The 19,962-nt window shown below is 35.8% G+C and overlaps 1 protein-coding gene across 5 annotated transcripts in view; it reads left to right on the forward strand.

Moving 5' to 3' along the window:
* diaph3 (diaphanous-related formin 3) overlaps nt 1-19,962 on the forward strand; it is a 478,885-nt gene that overhangs the window by 352,881 nt on the left and 106,042 nt on the right. For all 5 annotated transcript variants that reach the window (XM_087272225.1, XM_087272219.1, XM_087272221.1 and 2 more), the window contains 1 exon segment: nt 4,592-4,727. In XM_087272225.1, coding sequence (XP_087128351.1) covers nt 4,592-4,727 — 136 coding nt within the window.

Raw genomic sequence — 19,962 nt, forward strand, 5'->3', positions numbered from 1 at the left:
TTTGATGCATGTTTATTGTATTGATAGGATGTGCATTTACATTTTCATCTTAATTCAACTTCCGGATATGGGTGTTGTTTTTTTATTTTTTCATCTGATTGATAAATGAAAAAGGACTTCATTGTAAAGGTGCTGTATGTAAGTTTTTGACTGTTCTAAAGCATAAAAATACCATAATACAGTATGTTTGCAGATATTTCAGAAACACGCTAAGTGAACATTCTTGTTTATCTGAAAAAGTCAGACATTCAAGTTCCGGAACGTCTGTCTTTGTTTTGGTTCCTTTAACCTGCGCACTGCCACTTTAGCCAGTTATATTTCAGCACCCAGGTTTGCCTTGGTGGAAACCTGTAATGTAAACTTGACAGTTCTTCATTTCCTCTTTAAATGTAGATGCTGAATCACTGATATGTGTTGGTTTTAGTCACAGTTCTAAAGTTCAATTTTATATGCTTTATTTTATTTTCAAGATCTGAGGTGAACTCTCTGCTGCTGCTTTCAGTAGTATGGCAATAAATGTCATGTGAAATGTCATTCAAACTCACATTATTAGCATTTAGCACTGAATAAAGCACATGAGGTGTACCTGAGGTGATCATTGTCAGTTTTCTGTTGTTCAGCTGCAAGAAATAGAAGCTGTTTTTAAAATATAAATTTCAGATGTTGGCTGGAACAAAATTTGAAATATTTGAAAAATATTCCTTCTATTGCATGCCTTTGCTTTTATGTAGAAGACGGTTTAAATAAGCCTTAAATCAGCCTTCAGGCTTGATAGTTAGGTTTACTTCTGTTGATGTTGTCAATCTGGCAACTTGCGTTGCATGTGATTTGAGCCAGGTGTGCAATACCTAGTTCAACCACTGGGTGTCAAACAAGCATATTTAATACCAGTAGAGTAACTAATATGAACTTTTGGAAAAGCTGGGGTTATGAAACACCAGTGTTGATAATGTTGAGTAATATGTTGTTTAATATGGATTCATCCAGCTTCAGTGTTTTTCATTTGAGATGGATCAGTCAGTTGTTTTGTTCTTGCAGGAAGTGGGAGTCTTGACCACCTGACAGGCATCTTGGTTTCTCAGTATAAGTATCAGGCCCTTCTGGCAAAGAGCCTGATACCTTCAGCGTGTAAATTGAAGCTTGGTTATCATTAGACTTTCCAACAAGACAATGATCCCAAGCATATATCCAAGTCTACCAGCGCTTGGTTCAGGGACGGATCTCAGAATGTCCTTGAGTGGCCATCTTTGCCTCCGGATTTAAATCCCATTGAAAATCTTTGATGGGATTTGAAACAAGCAGTGGCAGCACAGAAAGCACAAAATGCCAGTGAGCTGGAAGCTTTTCACATGAGCAGTGGGCTAAAAGTCCAATAGAGAGGTGTCAGGATCCTCTGAACACTTGCCAGAAGCGTTTATTGGAGGTTATAAAGGGTAAGGGATGCTCCGCCAAATAGAGACATTTAGGGGTGAATAGTTTTGTACATGAACATTTGTACTGATGCAGCTTGTTTTTTTTTTTTTTTTAAGCATTCAAATGTCTGTTCATCGACTGTTTACTTAAGCATTAGCTTGGTAAATACCACTCCTTGGAATAGCTTGTAGGTCAAGAGAGTGAACGTTTTAAAAAGGTAATTCAGTTTAATGGTCACAAGTGACTCCTTGAATAAAACTGTCAAACATGTAATGCTTTTCTATGTGCGAGTAATACATTCTGAAATCTCTTTGGGTCAAAATAACTACTGAAGCATATATAAAAAATATGTGTTTATTCATGTAATAGAAAAAAAATGTTTTAAGTTTTGATCAGTTTAATTAATGCTTGCTGAATAAAAGTGTTAATTACTTTTAATACAGATAAATGTAATCCTCCACCTTTAGATTTTTCTCCCCGTGTGATATTTTGTAGGTTGTTAAATGTCATTTTAATGATTGCTTACATGGAATTTATTAATTCACTCATTTCTTGAATTAATATATAGACATATAGCCAAGCCTGAAATTATTTATACCCCTGGCAAATTCTGACCTAAAGTTACTTTTATATAACCTGGAATTTTTTGCTTTGATTGAAAATAACAAAGGCATCTCCCAAAAGATACATGTAGGATCGTTGTGGGGGGAAAAAAAAAAAAAAAAAAAAAATATATATATATATATATATATGTATGTATGTATGTATATATACATATATATATATATATATATATATATGTGTATATATATATATATATATATATATATATATATATATATATATATATATATATATACATATATATGTATGTATATATATATATATATATATATATATATATATATATATATATATATATATATATATATATATATATATATATATATATATATATATCAGCTTTTATTTACCTTTGAGCAAAAATGATCATTTTCAAAATAATTCATAATCTTCTCAATAATGAAAAAAATAATAATTATTGGCTATTACAACTGTTTATATTTTGGGGTTGTAATTGTACACAAAATTAAAGTTAAAGTTTTGATCAGTTTAATTAATCGTTGCTGAGTAAAAGTGTTAATTGCTTTAGATTAGATAAATTTTTCCCCCATATGATATTTTGTAGGTCGTTGTGATGTCATGTTTAATATTTGTTTACATGGAATTTAATAATTCATTCATTTATTGAATTTATATAAAAACATACAGTGAAGCCCGTAATTATTCATACTTCTGGCCAAATCTGGGCCCTATCATACACCCGGCGCAGTAAGATGTAAGATGTGCAGCTATACACAAATATATGTACACATGAAAGAAATTAAAGGATTAAAATTTTACAAAAACCTTTTATTTTCTACATAAATATAAAAACCACTGCCTCCATGCCTTCTTCAGGGGGCTTTTTCAGTTAATTCATGACAGCTTTCTTTTGTGTCAAGCTATTATTATTAGTAGTATTAATTATTATATGCATATTTATATTCATTTTAATGAAAACAAGTGTAGATTTATCCACCAGTCAAGTTTTGGAGACGTATGCACCACCAAACGGGGCAAAAGAACAGGATGTGTGTTTGCATATAACTCAGTTAACCACACTTCCTTATTATTGTTCATTTATTCAGTTGCTCGAAATTAAAACTAAAATTACAAATAGTTTTGAAATTGATTTGTTGAGCACAAAGATTTAATTAAATATGTAGGCTAATGATGTCTTCAAGTGTGTACAACACAGTTTCCTTACTTCATGAAAGTAAAGGAATAAAGTAGAGTAAAAGTAATATAAAGAGAAAGTAAAGAGGCAGAATGGAGGAGGCTGTTTAACTGTATTCTTGCTAGTGAATAGTTCAGTTTTTCCACGTACGAAGTCCGCCATGTAAATAGCAAATGCACCATGGTGCGACGCAACTGACTTTTAAAGGGAATAGGAGATAAGACTCTGATTGTATTAATGCACATTATGCTTAAAACACACGCATAACTCATTAAGCGACAAAGCACAACCCTCTTAGACCAGGCATCATGGTGCAGAGCATGTATTTTAGTCCTTAAAAAAAGCAAAAGTGGATTCCGACACACCCTTAATGTGTTTGCGCCATACAATTGCGCCTAGATCGGTAAAAAGAGCTCTCTGACTTACTTTTATTCAACCAGCAAGTTATTATGATTTTTTTAATCAATCTGGCTTGCCCTGAAAGATAATAAGACTATGTACAAGCGACATCACTGTGGGGAAAAAAAAATGTTTCTCCGCTTTTATTGACCTTTGAAGAAAAATGTGCATGTCCAAAATTATTCATACCCTTTTTAATAAGCAGTTATTGGCTATTACATATTACACACATATACAGTTGAAGTCAGAATAATTAGCAGTTTTAAGTTTTTTTAATACCCATTTTAAGGTCAGAATTATTAGCCCCTATAAGCTAATTTTTGTTTCGATAGCTTACAGAACAAACCATCATTATACAATAACTTGCCTGATTACCCTAACCTGCCTAGTTAACTTAATTAACTTAGTTAAGCCTCTAAATGTCACTTTAAGCTGTATAGAAGTGTCTTGAAAAATATATAGTCAAATATTTTTCAAATAAATTATTTATTAGAGATGAGTTATTAAAACTATCCGTCAAACAGAAATAATCCGTAAAATTACCAATCGTCAAACAGAAATTGGGAGAAAAAAATAAACAGGGCGGCTAATAATTCAGGGGGCTAATAATTCTGACAGAATTACTTTTTCACTAAAGTACAAAAAAAAAAAATGAATAATGAAAAACAAAACTTAAAATTAGAGACAGTGTATTAGACTTTCAAAGGTTAGCCCAGCCCTCTACTACACACTGTGTTATCTTTGTTTGTTGCACTGCTCTTGTGTTATTTGCCTTGCAGTGACAGCACATCTGAACTGACTGTATTAGTCATGGGAGATCATGATGAATTACACCCATTACATTACATACCATTACATGTGAATTACATACCATTAAACCCCTGTAAAAGAACCTACCTAAAGAGCTACCAAACATCAGTTTTATCTATTTCCATCAGACTTTACCTTCTTCCTCAATAGTCTGCTTTATTTTTCTTTTCTTTTTTTTTGTTTCTTCAGCAAGCAATGAAGGAGAACATAAGGAGAAAAGAGGCAGAGGAGAAACAGAGGAAAGCAAGGATAGCCAAAGAAAAAGCAGAACGAGAGAAAAAAGAGCGGCAGATGAAGAAGAAGCGACTGCTGGAGGTCAACACAGGTGAGATGTTTATCAGTCACTCGCTGAAAGTTTTCACAAGAGTGAGCTTTAGAAAAAACACTTTTGAAGGCGGATGAAACGAGTCCCTGCACACGTCCCTGCGAGCTTGTTTTAAACCGACAGAAGAGAGACACAAGTAAGAGCATCTGCATGTCCCGTTGTCAATCTGTTACCATGTGAACAGCCCATCGCCGTTATAATACCACACATGCAATGGAAATTCGGCACGGTGGCTTCAATGATGTGGAAGACGCCACTTTGTAGTGACTGTCAGTATAGAATCAAGCCGTTCTGCATTTACACACTACCCATAATGTTTGCACAGGCTTTTATACACAGCTATTTGAGCGAGCATCGACATAATAACGATGCGACGTAATGTATGATGATATTAGATATGTGATTAGATTACACACAGGTTCTGTGCGCTCACGAGACACACACACATGAAATGAGTTTATAATATATGTTGCCACTCGTGCGCTCGCCTCCTGCTGTTTGAGAAATGTGTGTGAGTGTGTGTAGTCAAACGCAGCGGGCTCCCAGTGTTGACTGGGATGAGTTTTGTGTCCGTATCAGGTTTCAAGCTGAGTCAATACAGCAGAAGAGCAGCCTGCAGTGCGTTCCTCATGCACTTAATACACACAAACACACACTTACAAATGATAATGTGGAGTCTGGTGCTGTCAGTGGTGAATGTTATGGTTGTGTAGTACAGTGAAAGGGGTAGGGGTTAAAAATAGGACTTAGTGGCAGTTATTCATTCATTCAAATTACTGTTAGCCAATTAATGTGACTACACAGGCTTCTAATACAGGGGTTTTCCTTCATAGACAATTATAAGACAGTTGCTCCCATCAAATGTTGGACCACTTCTGCCTTTTGACAAATCTTAGGCAGGCAGTCATGGCTACCAACAGACCCCAAGTAATGCTCATGCACCGGTCATTTATTTAATTACATTTAATGTTAGCATTTTTAAATAAGATCATGTTTTACTTTACTTTGTAAGATTACAAGTGGCAAAACATGATATTATTGAGATGCTACCTCATTTTGTGCAAAGAAAACCCCAATAATAGTAGTGGCCAGGTACAGTATGCTAAATATGTATAAATAAATAATAAATGGTCATTGAAACTACGTCTTTTAGATGGTCTGACTGAATTTAAAGGTGCATTAGGTGATTGTCTTCAGTATCACTTTTTGTTGTGCTGGTTAAGTGTCCTCACATTCCAATAATAATGATTAAAATAAATGTGTTTATATATAGTTTTATATTCAATTCAATACAGTTCATGTTTATTTCTATAGCGCTTTTACAATGTAGATTGTGTCAACGCAGTTTAACATAGAATATTGAAAATGGGTTGGTCCAGTTTTCAGAGCTGAAGTTCAAATTAGTTCAGTTCAGTGTGGTTTAATTTTTCACTGCTGAAAGTCCAAACACTGAATAGCAAATCCATTGATGCGCAGCTCCATAAGTCCCAAACCAAGCAAGCCTGTGGTGAGGAACAAACTTCACCAATTGATGAAAGTGAAGGAAAAAAAAAAAAAAACCTTGAGAGAAACCAGGCTCAGTTGGGCATGACCATTTCTCCTCTGGCCAAACTTCTTGTGAAGTGCTGTAGTCTGGATAGCAGAGGCTGGATAATACTATTATAAATGTATAATTCATTTTCTAGCTAATATTCTGGGTAAGACTAACTTCTGTTTATCCAATTAAAATTTGTTGCGCTGACAATTCCCGTAGTTCTGATAAGTAGCCTAAACTGTCTGTCAACAAATGTAGATTTGTACATCTGCGCAGCCCTTTATACAGATCCGCCGTTTGCACGCACAAGTGCGCCGTGTTCACATAGACAAGAGAGAGTGACAGCAGTAAAAAACGCTGAACCAAAAGTTTTTTAAATCCTGAATCAATAGTGGAGTTACTTTTGCCCGCTGGAGGATGACACCATGACTGAAGTATATCTTTTAGACAGGTAATGTTATGTTCTTAAACTATTTTAGTCACGCAAAGCTGATGTACAGTGGATTGTTTTTTTTTTTGTTTTTTTTTTGCGAATGGGTTGTATACACAGAAGTGTTGTTCAGCCATTGAAATCTCCTGGCGAAAGATGTGATGTGACTATTTTCAATTTCATAAGGGACCTTTTACAACATCGAAAATGTATTTTTTTTTTTTTAGTTTAACAACAAAATGTAAATATCGCTATTTCACCTAGCCTGTTGTACTGAGGTGAAGTTGTTTTTCACATCACATTAGTTCATTTTTGAACAATGACATCCTGTGACATGGTCCCTATATTGTTTACCATGCTACTTTGAATATTTGATCTGAAGTAGCATGTAAGTATGGCTTAGTAATAAGTGTAATTCCTGTCACCACTGGCCAAGTACTAAGCATCCAGTAGTCGCTTTAGGACAATGCCCGTGAGAGAGTGAGACCAGTGATCCTTGCATGCATGAAATATTGCACATCCTGACAAGTTCTGCTTGCTACACAACTGAAAGTGTGCTAGATATAGTACTGTTTTTCATTAGGAATTATGATATAATAAAGTACTATAACGTTTTCTAACTGGCAAATGATCTAGTGGGCTGTCTACTGTCACCCTTAAGGTGCACATTTGTGATTTCAGGGGGCGTGGCTTTGGACGGCAGGGGAGGGACTGTGTTTGTTAAAGATAAGTTAACGGTAGCATTTTGGCAGATGACCTACTGCACCTTTAGACAATAAATATGAATTAATAGCAAAGGCTGAATTGACTTAGGGCCCACATTAGATGTATTTGTCAAGCCCTCACAATAACAATAATAAAATGCTATTAAAATAATAATAGTAATGGTTTTTAGTCATTTATTCATGAAGGAAAGAAATAAACCATTGTGTATTGATAATGGTTCATATTATGGTCTATAATTGCCTGTTTGTTTACAAGAAAAAAAAATCTCTCCCACAGTATAGTTTTTCACTATAGCTTTCCATGGTTCATTGAGCCTCATAAAATAGAGTCTGACATCTAATATCAACCAATAAATATAGACTTTTAGTTTTCAAATATTAATATTTGTCAGTTATTGTGTTTCCTGGACTCTCATATGTCTGGCTTCAGAAGGGGAACTGATATCAGTCAGTAGTTTAGTTATCAAAAGGTGGTACAGTAAGGCAAGGTTTTTGTGCAGATGAAGGAATCTCTGGCCTTGTGTGACATGTTAATGCTGGCAGTGTATGTTTGTGTCTGCTTCACATAATTTTGCATTGTTGTACAACTCAATGAATTGCTTTGATTTTTATGTTGGCATGAAAATTGCATAGTAATAATATGGTGCATTTGATTTCATGCAGCACTGCACAAACCAATCAGCATCTGACTTGAAGCACTGTATGCTGATTACACTGTCAGCTTGTCATTGCATTTGTTCCCTCAAAAATGAAACACTTTATTTGACTAAAGTTTGCGTTTTAGTATTTTTAAGTATTTTCAAAGTCCTAATTTAGACCTTTTTGAGGTTAATTATATATGTAGGTGTGCATTTTTTTATTTTATTGTTTAATATATTTATTTATATATTTGTTTACAATTTTTGACCGTCAACATTTCATTTTGCTGTCATTACGTTGACATGACGTTGTGCCACAACAACTATTTAAGAGCACCTACAAATGCATACAAGTTTGTGTTTTTACAACCTTATCATGTTACATTGAATATGTTTTCATGGACACCAATAATCCGATTTTAAATACAATTAAGACATTACTCTAATTAGGAGTCTACCATGTAAACATTGATTTCTGATTACCTTAATCCGACTTAAGTCATAATCAAACTAAACAGAAATGGAATTAAGATGTGAAGTCTGATTTGACACATTATTAAAGTGCGATACAGTCATGTAAATACCTTAATCAAACTATTACCGTCGTGTAGGATTTTCGCCGCATTTTGCATCTTTTAAAAGAATTCAGCCAAAAGAAATTATGCAGTTAAAAATTGTCAGAAAAAGGATTAAACACTTTAATTTAAATGTATTTTTTATTTAATGTAGTTTGCTATGTCTGTAGGTTGTTTCTAAGTTTTTATGCAGATGCACTTCTCTACAGAATCATCCCAATCGATCTAAAAAGGATCAGTTCTTTTCAAATCGAAAGATTCAAGTTATCTGGTGAACTTGTAGTTATATTGCGATATAACAAATGACAAAATATCACAATGGTAGATTTTTCCAATATCGTGCTGGCCTAATAGGTACAGTATTTAAACCCAATAACCTATGATTATTTTTAATTAAGCATTTCATTGAAAAGTATTACTTTGTGTAAAATTCAAATAATAAAAAAATAACATCCACACTAATCTGAAATGAAGAGCTTAAATAGGGGATGCAGAAAATGTCTGGCTTGACAATTTTCCCAAATGCAGTCAGCAAAACTAAAATAAAAAAACTACAACAAATTCATTGCTTGTGCTTCAAAAATGGAAATATTTTGAGCTGTTTTAAAATCTTTAACATTGTAGCTTGATGTTTTGCTCGATACTGTCCATTCCACTGAGAACCGTTGATTTGAGTCAAGGGCTTTTGGAGGTAAGCTTTAAAAAAAAAGATGTTTGAGTTTGAGGAGATGTTTGACAGTTTGTGCGATGGTGAGAGAGATTTTGATCTGTTTAGAAGCATTAACCTCAGTTGAGATGAAGTCCGTTTTTTTTTTTTTAAAGGACAAAGGCTGAAGCTTGTCTGATTCAGCTTGATTCAGTTGAATTTATTTCTCTCTTTTTTGAAATTCCTTGAAGAGTTGCTGTCCTTCACTTTCATTTAAAACAAATCTTGCGGTTTAAGTCTGCAGCAGATCTTTAATAACCTTTCTTTGGGTTAATGTAGATTTCATAATATGTTTCATAACATAGTCAAACTGGTTCCTTTTGAGCCTGTGAGACTCAGCTCTGCGGGTTTGCTGATATGTCACGACTGTCTTTGTTCAACAGGGGGCACTACACACTGTCTGGGCAGTCGGCAGCTGCCTTGCTTATACATGTGGATAAACTGGAGTCGTACAGTTTCAGCTCTCTGCCTAACTCATGTGCTTCTCTGGTTATATTCTCAGAAAAGAGACTTTTTCTTCAGTTTAGACTTATTCTCTGTGTTAAATACTGTAGTCTCTCCATCGTAATACTATGCTTCTCTGAGCGTAACTCTTTTTGAACCAAAGAAGCCTTTGTTGGGGTTCAAGTACACTTTATTCTGCCACACAGTTCAGTTCAATTCAAGTTTATCATTATAGCGCTTTTCAATTTTTGTACACAGTATTGTGTTACAATCAAAAGCAGAAAAGTTAAAGAGTTGTTTATTGGACAGACATTATATAAACAAAGGTAACCTGCAGTTCATCCAAAATACTTGACTGGTTTTATTTGAATAGTCTGCTCTGTTATTTCTTTCCTTTGCATACAATTTAATTCATTCATCCATCCATCCATGCATCCATTTTTCTTCGGCTTATATGCAAATAAAGATTTTTATTAGTTTATGAGTAGATTTTGGTAATATATTTTGGTGCATTTAAACCAGGGGTCACCAATCTTGTTCCTAGAGGTCCAGTGCCCTGCAGGGTTTAGCTCCAACTTGCCTCAACACACCTGCCTGGGTGTTTCAAGTATACCTAGTAAGCACTTAATTAGCTTGTTCAGGTGTGTTTGATTAGGGTTGGAGCTAAAATCTGCAGGACACCGGACCTCCAGGAACAAGTTTGGGGATCCCCGATTTAAACAAAAGAGATTTATTAAACAGAAATATTTATTAAAATAATATTTTTGTCACAGAACATCTTTAAAAAATGAAAGATAATACATTTCAATTTATGCAAAATTGTTAAAAAAAACTTACAAGCTACAAAATTTTAACAAAATTGTATAATTTTTTTTGCTTCTTAATTTGAAAATGAAAATGTATGAATGAATGCTATATTATTACATACCAATATTCTTTTCTAAGTAAAAAAACAAACACTCAGCATATTTCCTATATCTGTTCTGTGCTTTTATGATCATGGTTATAGAGCAATAAATATGGTTAATCACAGGCTTTGAAAACTTGTTCAAGTTATTTAAATAATTATTTTTTTTAAATCCATATCACTCTTCCTCATTTCTGAAGTGCCCTGTGGGTACCTCCTGCCTTATTTGTGTCCACTCTCTATCTCTCTCCTTTTCTTATCCTTTCATCATCAATCAAACACCAGCAGCGTCCTCCTACAAGCATGGTCTACTCCAATCCAGAACATGCAGGCTCTTATAACACAGGACCAGTCTCTCTCTCTCTCTCTCTCTCTCTCTCTCTCTCTCTCTCTCTCTCTCTCTCTCTCTCTCTCTCTCTCTCTCTCTCTCTCTCTCAAATTCAAATTCAAAGAGCTTTATTGGCATGACTGTAAAACAAATCACAATGTTGCCAAAGCAATAACAAAATACAGAACATTCATATAGATAAAAGAAATATAAGTAATAATAAACAAACACATATACATATCGTTATATTACACATATATGTTGTCACAATAAACAAGTTAATAAAAAAAAAAGATTAACAAAAGTATATAATAATAAATGGTAAGGACAGAGAGCTTTAATAAGGGATGAGGGGGTTCAGCCTTTTTCTCTCATATGGTGGCATGAGGACACGTACTGTGCTGCTAGGTGGAGACACTTTTCATTTTCTCCCAAAATATAATGGAGTTTCTCCGTATTTGTGGCTTGCTGGAATTGTGGTAGAATCAGAGACATTTGTGTGAAGTAAGCTTCTCTGATGCTCTGATATTTGCTGCAGTGAGTAAGGAAATGCAGCTCATCCTCCACAACTCCAGCAGAGCAGTGTGGGCTCTCTCTCTCTCTCTCTCTCTCTCTCTCTCTCTCTGTGTCCGCCATTCCGCTTGCACTCTGGCATGAGTGTCGGAGCCACAGGTGGAGGAGTGTGTGCTGATTCCGAAAGAAAAAAAGCGAGATACATGAGGTGAAGAGCGTGTAAATGAGTGAGTTAGTGTATGTGTGTTGAGCAGGCTCTGGCAGTCTCCCAGCTGGTCTGAGTGTGTATAAACGTGGCTCTTTCAGGAGGCCTCAGGTGTCTCTTCAGCTAATACCGCTTCTGTCCAGTCAACCAGTGCGGCTGCAGTCTCTCGTCCACAGATGCTGAGCCTAGTAGCGGCCTTTTCTGCCCTGCAGCTCCCCAGCGGGTGCTAATCGCTGATAGCGGAGGAATTAGCATGGAGCCAAAGAAGAACAGTGTTTTTTTTTTTTTTTTTTTACATTGGGAACTGGGAAAATTCTTCTTGTGTCCATGATTTTGGTCATCCAGCTACTCAAATGCCTAACTACTACCTGCCAGAGATAATTGCATCAGTGTGGCATTTTTCCTGTGCTGTTTTGTTATTGTAGACCTGTTGTCGTAAATGCCATCACTTACTCCATGACCCCAGTATGGCTTTTCAGGTCAGTTCGATGTAGAAAGAACTTCTAAAATGCGCGCGCTCACACACACACGCACACACACGCACACACGTGCATATAGTGGATTTTATTTTTGCTGCCACACTTTGTTTTTATAGTATGTGTTATTCCAATTGAATTCACCCTTCAGTCTAGTTAGTGTTTAGCATGTGTGCATTCATTAGGCCATTGTTTAAAACAAAACTGCTTGAGTGGCCAAGTTTACATTGGCTCAAAACAAAGCTGCAGTAAATTACACGACGTGAGGAACATGACAATACTGGAGTGTGGCACTGAACACATTATAATCACTAAAGCTGTTACTGATTGCAGGTTTGCACAGTTTCAGTCAACGGTCATAAAGTTCAGCACAATAATCAAAGCTGTTTATACCACACAATCCATGATGTTTCCTTAACTTCACACACGTTTACACTGCGACAAACATCAAGTTTCATATTAAAAAGTTTGTTCTATTTTTTCAAATATACAATAATATGCAATGTTAAAAATTATAGTATTATTTTCTTTAGTTATTCATGTAATGCAGGGGTGTCCAAACTCGGTCCTGGAGGGTCTGTGGCCTGCAGATTTTATCTCCAACTTGCCTCAGCACACCTGCAAGGATGTTTAGAAAGCCTAGTAAGAGCTTGATTAGCTAGCCCAGGTGTGTTTGATTGGGGTTGGAGCTAAACTTTGCTGGACACCGGCCCTCCAGGACCGAGTTTAGACATGCCTGATGTAATGTATTTTTCCAGTGTTGAATGATCCTTCAAAAAATTACAATATGCTGATTTGCAGTGTTGGGTAAGTTACTTTTAAAAAGTAATAGATTACAAATTACTGACCACTACTGGAAAATTGTTATCTGATTACATTACTAGTTACTTCATGTAAAAAGTAATCAGATTACTAATTACTTTGAAGTTACTTTTAAAACATATAAAGATATACCTATAAAAATACAAAATAATCTGCAGCTCTTTCGGTAATTTAATATTCTCTGAGAAACATTACAATGGACTTAACACAGCAGCTTGACATATTAAAAGGACTTAGAGTTCTGCCGAAACTTAAAATTCTCTCATCATTCACTTGTTCCAAACCTGTTTGTCTTTTTTTTTTTAAACAAAAGAAGACATTAGAAGAAAACTGTATATCTGTAACCATGTTATTTTTTTATTTGTATTTTAGTATTACTTTTACACATGTATATTTCCTCATATTTTTAATACCAGTTTTTATTTGTATTTTATTTTATTGTATAGCACTTTTGATCAACTATGGTTGTGTAAAATTAAATTTAGCCTGTTTAGGCTTAGTTGGATCGCTGTGTTTTTGGGCGCCTGTGTTCTATTTGGCGACAAGTTGTCATACAATTCTTTCTATTCAAGTCCTTGAACAAATTGCTGCTCGAGTTAAAAGCAGTTGAAAGTTCTTTAGAGACTGGACATAGACTGCATTTCACAGCAATATATTTTGTTTTTCTGCTTAATGAAATCAAAGTAATGTCTGTATTTCCACTTGAAGAAGCAACCACTTTCATCAAAGCCATTTCGCGTTTTCCAGCAATTTAAAATCACATGCTTATTAACCGACGTCGTAGCAAAAAACATGAATTTAAAAAAAATAAATAAATAAATTTCTTCTAAAACTGTATTTTAAACATAATTACATTGACTTTAGTAACTGTAATCAAATTACACAAATTTAAAATGTAATCCACTGCATTATGGCTTTCCTCAAAAATGTAATTAGAATACAGTAAAGCATTAAGCCTGGTTTATACTTGACATGCAAGCGGCGAATGTAACGTTACCGCTGTGTTCAAGGAGGTTCGCTTTGGGTGTGCGCGACATGATTTCGGCTGCCGGAGAGCACAATTTTTTTTTTTAAAACTCGAGCAAACAGTTTGCATAAAGAAATCTTTATAATCAGTCCATGCAAGATCATTGGGATAACTAGATGACCAATAATTTTTGGCTAAAACAAATTATTTCTTTGATAACTTGAAAAAATATTTAAACCTCTCGGTTTACAATATACAGAATTTTCTAGGCTTTATTGGTGATAATGGACAGGAATGTTGGACCATTATTGCCTTTTTAGCATAAGTAGAGGAAAAAAACTAGCCAGACAGTAAAGTCAATTGTGGAGCGGGCAAAATCTAAGAATAATATCTTGCCATAATAAAAATATATTTTATTTAAACATAAACTTTAATGAGTACTGTCAGAGATATAAACAAAAATAAGTGATGCATCAAATTTTGATTTAAAAAAATCATGAATGGTTATAAAAATCCTTATAATCATTAAAATAAGTTATAAAAATAATTAGTTTATAAATCTTGAATGATAGTAATGATAAAACGTAGTTCCCTGTTTTTCCATCTAACTGTACAGTGTTTTTTTTTGACCACCCCGTTTCGTTTTAAAGAATATCTACTAACGCGTCAAGTATACAAGCCTCATCCGTTTTGTGAGGTGTGCGCTCTGTCAGCAGAGGTCCGCAACGTGGCACCAGGTGAAAATGATAAATTAGGCTTTACATCCAACTTTGCTGATTTGCTGCTCAAAAGTGTTTTATAATCGTTGAAAGCATCTGAACTGTTTTTTTTCCTCATCTGCACTCTCTTAATTATTTTATGTATCCTTGCAGAATATTTATTATTTATTATTACAAATATATACAAAAAAATAGTTTGTGTGGAAATGTTCTTAAAAATCCTTATGGCAAAAATACTTTATATATATATATATATATATATATATATATATATATATATATATATATATATATATATATATATATATATATATATATATATATATATATATATATATATGGATGGATGGATGGAAGGATAGATAGATAGATACAATTAATTAAATTGATAAAATTAATTAAATTAATTCATTAATTCTGTTGCCATTTTTTTTTAGTATTTGTCCAAGAAAGCACCAGGTTATATAAGGTAAATGTATATGTTAAGCTTGAGTTTAATGGTACAGTAGGTTCAGTGTAAGTACAAAGCTGTTATCCATTTATACTGGCCTGTAAAACAAATCACTGATATATTTGGATTAATTGTGCTGCCCTAAGTGGGAAGGAAAATACAGCATTTTTTAAAGCACCCATCCTGGCTCAGGTGCAGCAGGAGACTCGGATAGAGGGGCGACATCAAAGAGCTTCTCAGAGAATGTCGCCTTCAAAGAGAGACCATCCTCTGCTTCCTCTTCCCCCGTCTGCTTTCTATCACAAATCTCTTTCACACCAATTAGTTTCTAATCATGTTCCTCTTTATCTCTCTTTTCTTTCCCGCACTCCGGCTCAGAGCTCTGATGTCTCTCTGACATCCGTGTGCTGGAAGTGAGTGTGTGCGCGTGTGTCTGTGTGCCGCTCTTTAACACACAAGGATGCACTAAGCGCAGTGTGTGCACTGCTTTGGAAAAGAGAGCGAATGGCTGGTTTTTATTCAAAAATAATAACAATTCTCCCCGTCTCCCTCTCTTTATCTCTCACTCAGAGTTTTTGATGATGCCTGTCTCCCTTCTGAAGTCAGACAGCACAAATAGGCTCTTTTGTGTTTCCAGGTTACCGTTGCCACTTCTCCTGTTCGTCTCCACGGAGGCTGTCAATTAAAGCACGGTGGTAATCCGTACCGCCCCAGTGAGAGAGGCGACGCTCTGTACGTGTTAGGGTTAGCGTAAGCGAGCCGCACTTTGGTGGGTGGTAGGATGCGAGACGGAGAAAAAATATAATAAATTGGTTTGGCACTGTTAGCAGGAGAGGAAGCTGTGCACTAGTTTCCTCTGAATGTTTTGGAGCCACACACACACACGGGGAGAGATAGAGAGAAAGCGATGATTCAAAACCAGACCCGTGGAGTAGTGGGAACTGCATGAACATGTTTTCAGAGAGAGGGGAGGGTCTCGCTGCTTGTTGAAAGCAACCGACTAGACATCTAACAGAATTAGGCCACATATCCATAGACACAGAGCAAAACACAGTCGCCCGTGCTATTCCTAATTCCAATAAGTGATGTAAAAACCCAACGTTCCGGCTACTCTGTCCCAGATATCGGCTTTCCTCCAGGAGGAAGCCACAGGGGGGCTTCCAGCTCCCCGGAGCTCAGAAACGAGCTGATGAAACCGACTCTGAACCCTACTGCAGCCTATGGAAAGCAGTGTGTAGTGTACTGAATCAGACAGATGCAGTCAACGATTTAAAAAGAAATCAAGCCACACAAAGAGTCTGGAATTTAACAGGCTTCTGTTGATTTTCACACGACAAGTGTGGCGCGACAAATAATTTGTGTTTGACTGATATCACAGTCTGTCAGATGTTTAATATTCAGCCATGGGCGAATGATTCGGGAGGACTGGAATTTCAGATTTAACTAAAAATGATTTAAATAAAGGAGTTGTTATAGCTTGCTAATTTGTCAAGATGCAACTTGTTTGTGCAGTCTTGTGCACAAATACAAAATTAATATATTATAATATATGTCTTAACATGACACTTTCTTTTAAAGTGTTCTAATTTTGTTTAAAACCATTAAATTAGACTGCGCCAGTGGCGTAGTTGTGCGTTGTAGTATGTCTAGACATGCTCTCCGATGCTCACCGCAACCGTGGATCATTGCCGCCTTGACATCCTATGCCGATCCTTCCCCTCTCTCTGCTCCCCACACTTTCCTGTCAATACTCTCTACTGTCTTGTCCATTAAACGTAAAAACTCAGATAAAAATATATACAAAAAAACATTAAACTATAAAGATGTCACGATAAACAGTGCAAGAAAAATTTTATTTTGTTTTTACATTAATTAAGGCTGTTGCACGTATTTGTGAAACCATGATAATTAGCCAACAATGTAATGTGTATTTATATAGCACATTTATCTTGTATTGACACACAAAAGTGCTTCACAATCATGAGAGGGAGGTGTCTCTCCACATCACTACCAATGTGCAGCATCCACTTAGATGGTGCGAAGGCAGCCACAGGACAATGGCGTCAGTGCGCTCACCACACACCATCTATAAGTGGAAACGGAGAGACAGTGATAGGGCCAATTAGGTGGATAGGGTAGATTGTAAGGCCATGATGGGTAAGGACTAATGGAGAGAATTTGGCCAGGACAATGAGGTTACACCCCTAGACTTTATGAGAAGTTCCATGTTTTTTTTTTTTGTTTTTTTTTTTTTTAATGACCACAGAGAGTCAGGACCTCGGTTTAATGTCTCATCTGAAAGACGGCGCTCACTGACAGTATTGTGTCCCCTTTACTATACTGGCGTGTTAGGACTCACACAGACCACATGTTGAACACCCCCTGCTAGCCTCACTAACACATCCAACAACAACCTAGCTGTCCCATGTGGTCTCCTGTTCAGGTAATGCTTAGCTTTAGAGAGTTATCGCTCTTGGGCTGCAGGGTGATATGGCATACAATTATTTGTTGAATATATAATCCAGTGTTAGTGCTATGGAGCACTAAACACAAATTAAATGTATTGCATTCATACTCGATGCCTGAAGTATCCACCCTCATACAGAAAACCCATAAGCAGTACTCGGGGAAGTCATTAAAATGTATGACTTGCCAGAAAATCCCATATAAAAGCAAAGATATCTAGATATTGGTGTAACTGAAGAAAAAATGCATATAGAAATGTTTTGACTGATGAAACCTGAAAAGAATCAATACAAAAGTGCAACAGCACACTGCAAAGAATGACAAATCATGTAAAAAAGGTTGTTGTTTATTTAATCAACATTTTTTAGTTCTAAATTGAATTTAATAATTTTAATCCATTTGACTAATACTGCCTGTTAATATTATGAAGCAATATAACTGCAATATAGCATTTCTGAGGGCCTACTCTGCTCTGATTGGTCATTTGGCCTAGTCTGTCATCATGATTTTAACAACGCAATCTCACAGCAATTCATACATTTTTGATTTACTGGCCAATTTGTATGAATTCCTTCGATGTAATTGGTACGTTTTGCTCATCACCCAGTGACGGTTGGGGTTAGGGGTGGGGTAGGGTGCCACGCCTACTTTTTAAAATTTTACATTTTCATACAACTGAACTCGTACAAATTAGCCACTAAACTGACAAAATGTAAAATACCACTTTTTTACCACTTACAGCTTGTGTCAGAAACCAAACACCTATCACTATATATGAACTTAGGCTCCAGCGGCTTTTCAGCACTCGGATTCACAATAATTTGAACAGTAAAGATGGCACTGGTTTCATTGCATCAGTTTGAGTCCTCATCCTTTAAAAGTGCATGCAAATTAGATTTGTGTTTGCAGCCAGAAAACAGCATCTTCTTGACACATCTACAAGACGAACCAAATTCGTCCAGGCTTCAGCTATTGAGTTTGAGGGTGAGTCAAAGTAGATATTGTTTGCAGACAGTCAACGAAGACTATAGGCTGACGTTATGCAAATTTGTTACAAACCATTTGGGCAGGAAATAAGACTGAATTACTGACAACTAGTGTCAGGCCTATCCAATCTAGTATCGCTGTCAGTAAGTCCAATTTTGTTTCCTATCAAGTCAAGTATTGTGCAGTGTTGTTCCTTTAAAAACAGCTTGTTTGCAACGGCTGCATCACATTAGCAGGATGCTTTTATTTAAACTATCAGAAGGTGTGTGCGTGTTATCAGTTTGTGTTCTCTGGGAATCTAACTTGCTTCACAAATATTATATACTGTTAATTTATACAATACATTGAACCTTCCAGGCCTCAGGTTGAGTTTATGCATGAGACGTTTTTTCTTTATCTTTCACCGACGTTTGCTCCTTTCTTTGAGAATAGCAAAAAATATCTGACCTTTACGCTCCAGTAAAGGTTTAATAATCAGAATATGCACCTGACAAATCAGATTAGCAGGTGGCATTTTGTCAAAGCCAGGGCTGACAGACAGCTGAGCAAATGTGCTCTTTGTATCTGTTCAGGAGAATGTGATGCGAACGACGAGAACAAGAAAAGAGGGTTGATGAAAGATTATAGGGGAGGTAATTGCTGTCTTCATTATTTGTCATCTCTCTTTCACCCTCTTCAGATAAACATGAGAGAGAACGGACGTGAACTGTGAGCGCTTCTAGATACGTCAGGAGCGATTTCGCCGTTCTGTCATTATCACTCATCTTGGATAGACACCTGTCCAGCCCTTTTACACACTCTTGTTTGATCTCAGTTCAGCGAACATCATGTGTGTTTCCGTCATCCGTATGAAACCAGCGGCTCATATAATCTGAGCTGGACTGAAGTGTTGCTTCTACTTTAAATGGCCTTCTATGCCAATTATAGCATGTGCTCATAAAATGTGCCTGTATAACGATTAAGAGCAAATACATCTAAAGGCCTTCCACTTTTGTAGCAGCAGGGCTTCAGCAGATGTGTGTACCATTTGACCTCCATAAGAATAGCGTCACAGATGGCGTCACGGAACAGCAGGTTCATTGGATGTTAGCTGAATGCAACATACAATGGAAAGCAAAACATTATGCATGACTTCTCAGAATGTTCTTTCATCAAATATACTGATTGAATGCTAATTTATATGTTTGTAATATTTGAATTAGGGCTGAATAATCAGAATTAGAATCTTTTTTGTCATCTTACAAAATACAGCGAAATTTATGTTTGCCCTTGCCTTCAGTGTATTCGTTATAGTCTAAAACACAACAATAATAACAAGAAGAGATAAAAAAATTAAAAAGAC

The sequence above is a fragment of the Danio rerio genome, chromosome 11 (genome assembly GCF_052040795.2).
Source record: "Danio rerio strain M-AB ecotype USA chromosome 11, GRCz13ab, whole genome shotgun sequence".
Lineage (NCBI taxonomy): Eukaryota > Metazoa > Chordata > Actinopteri > Cypriniformes > Danionidae > Danio > Danio rerio.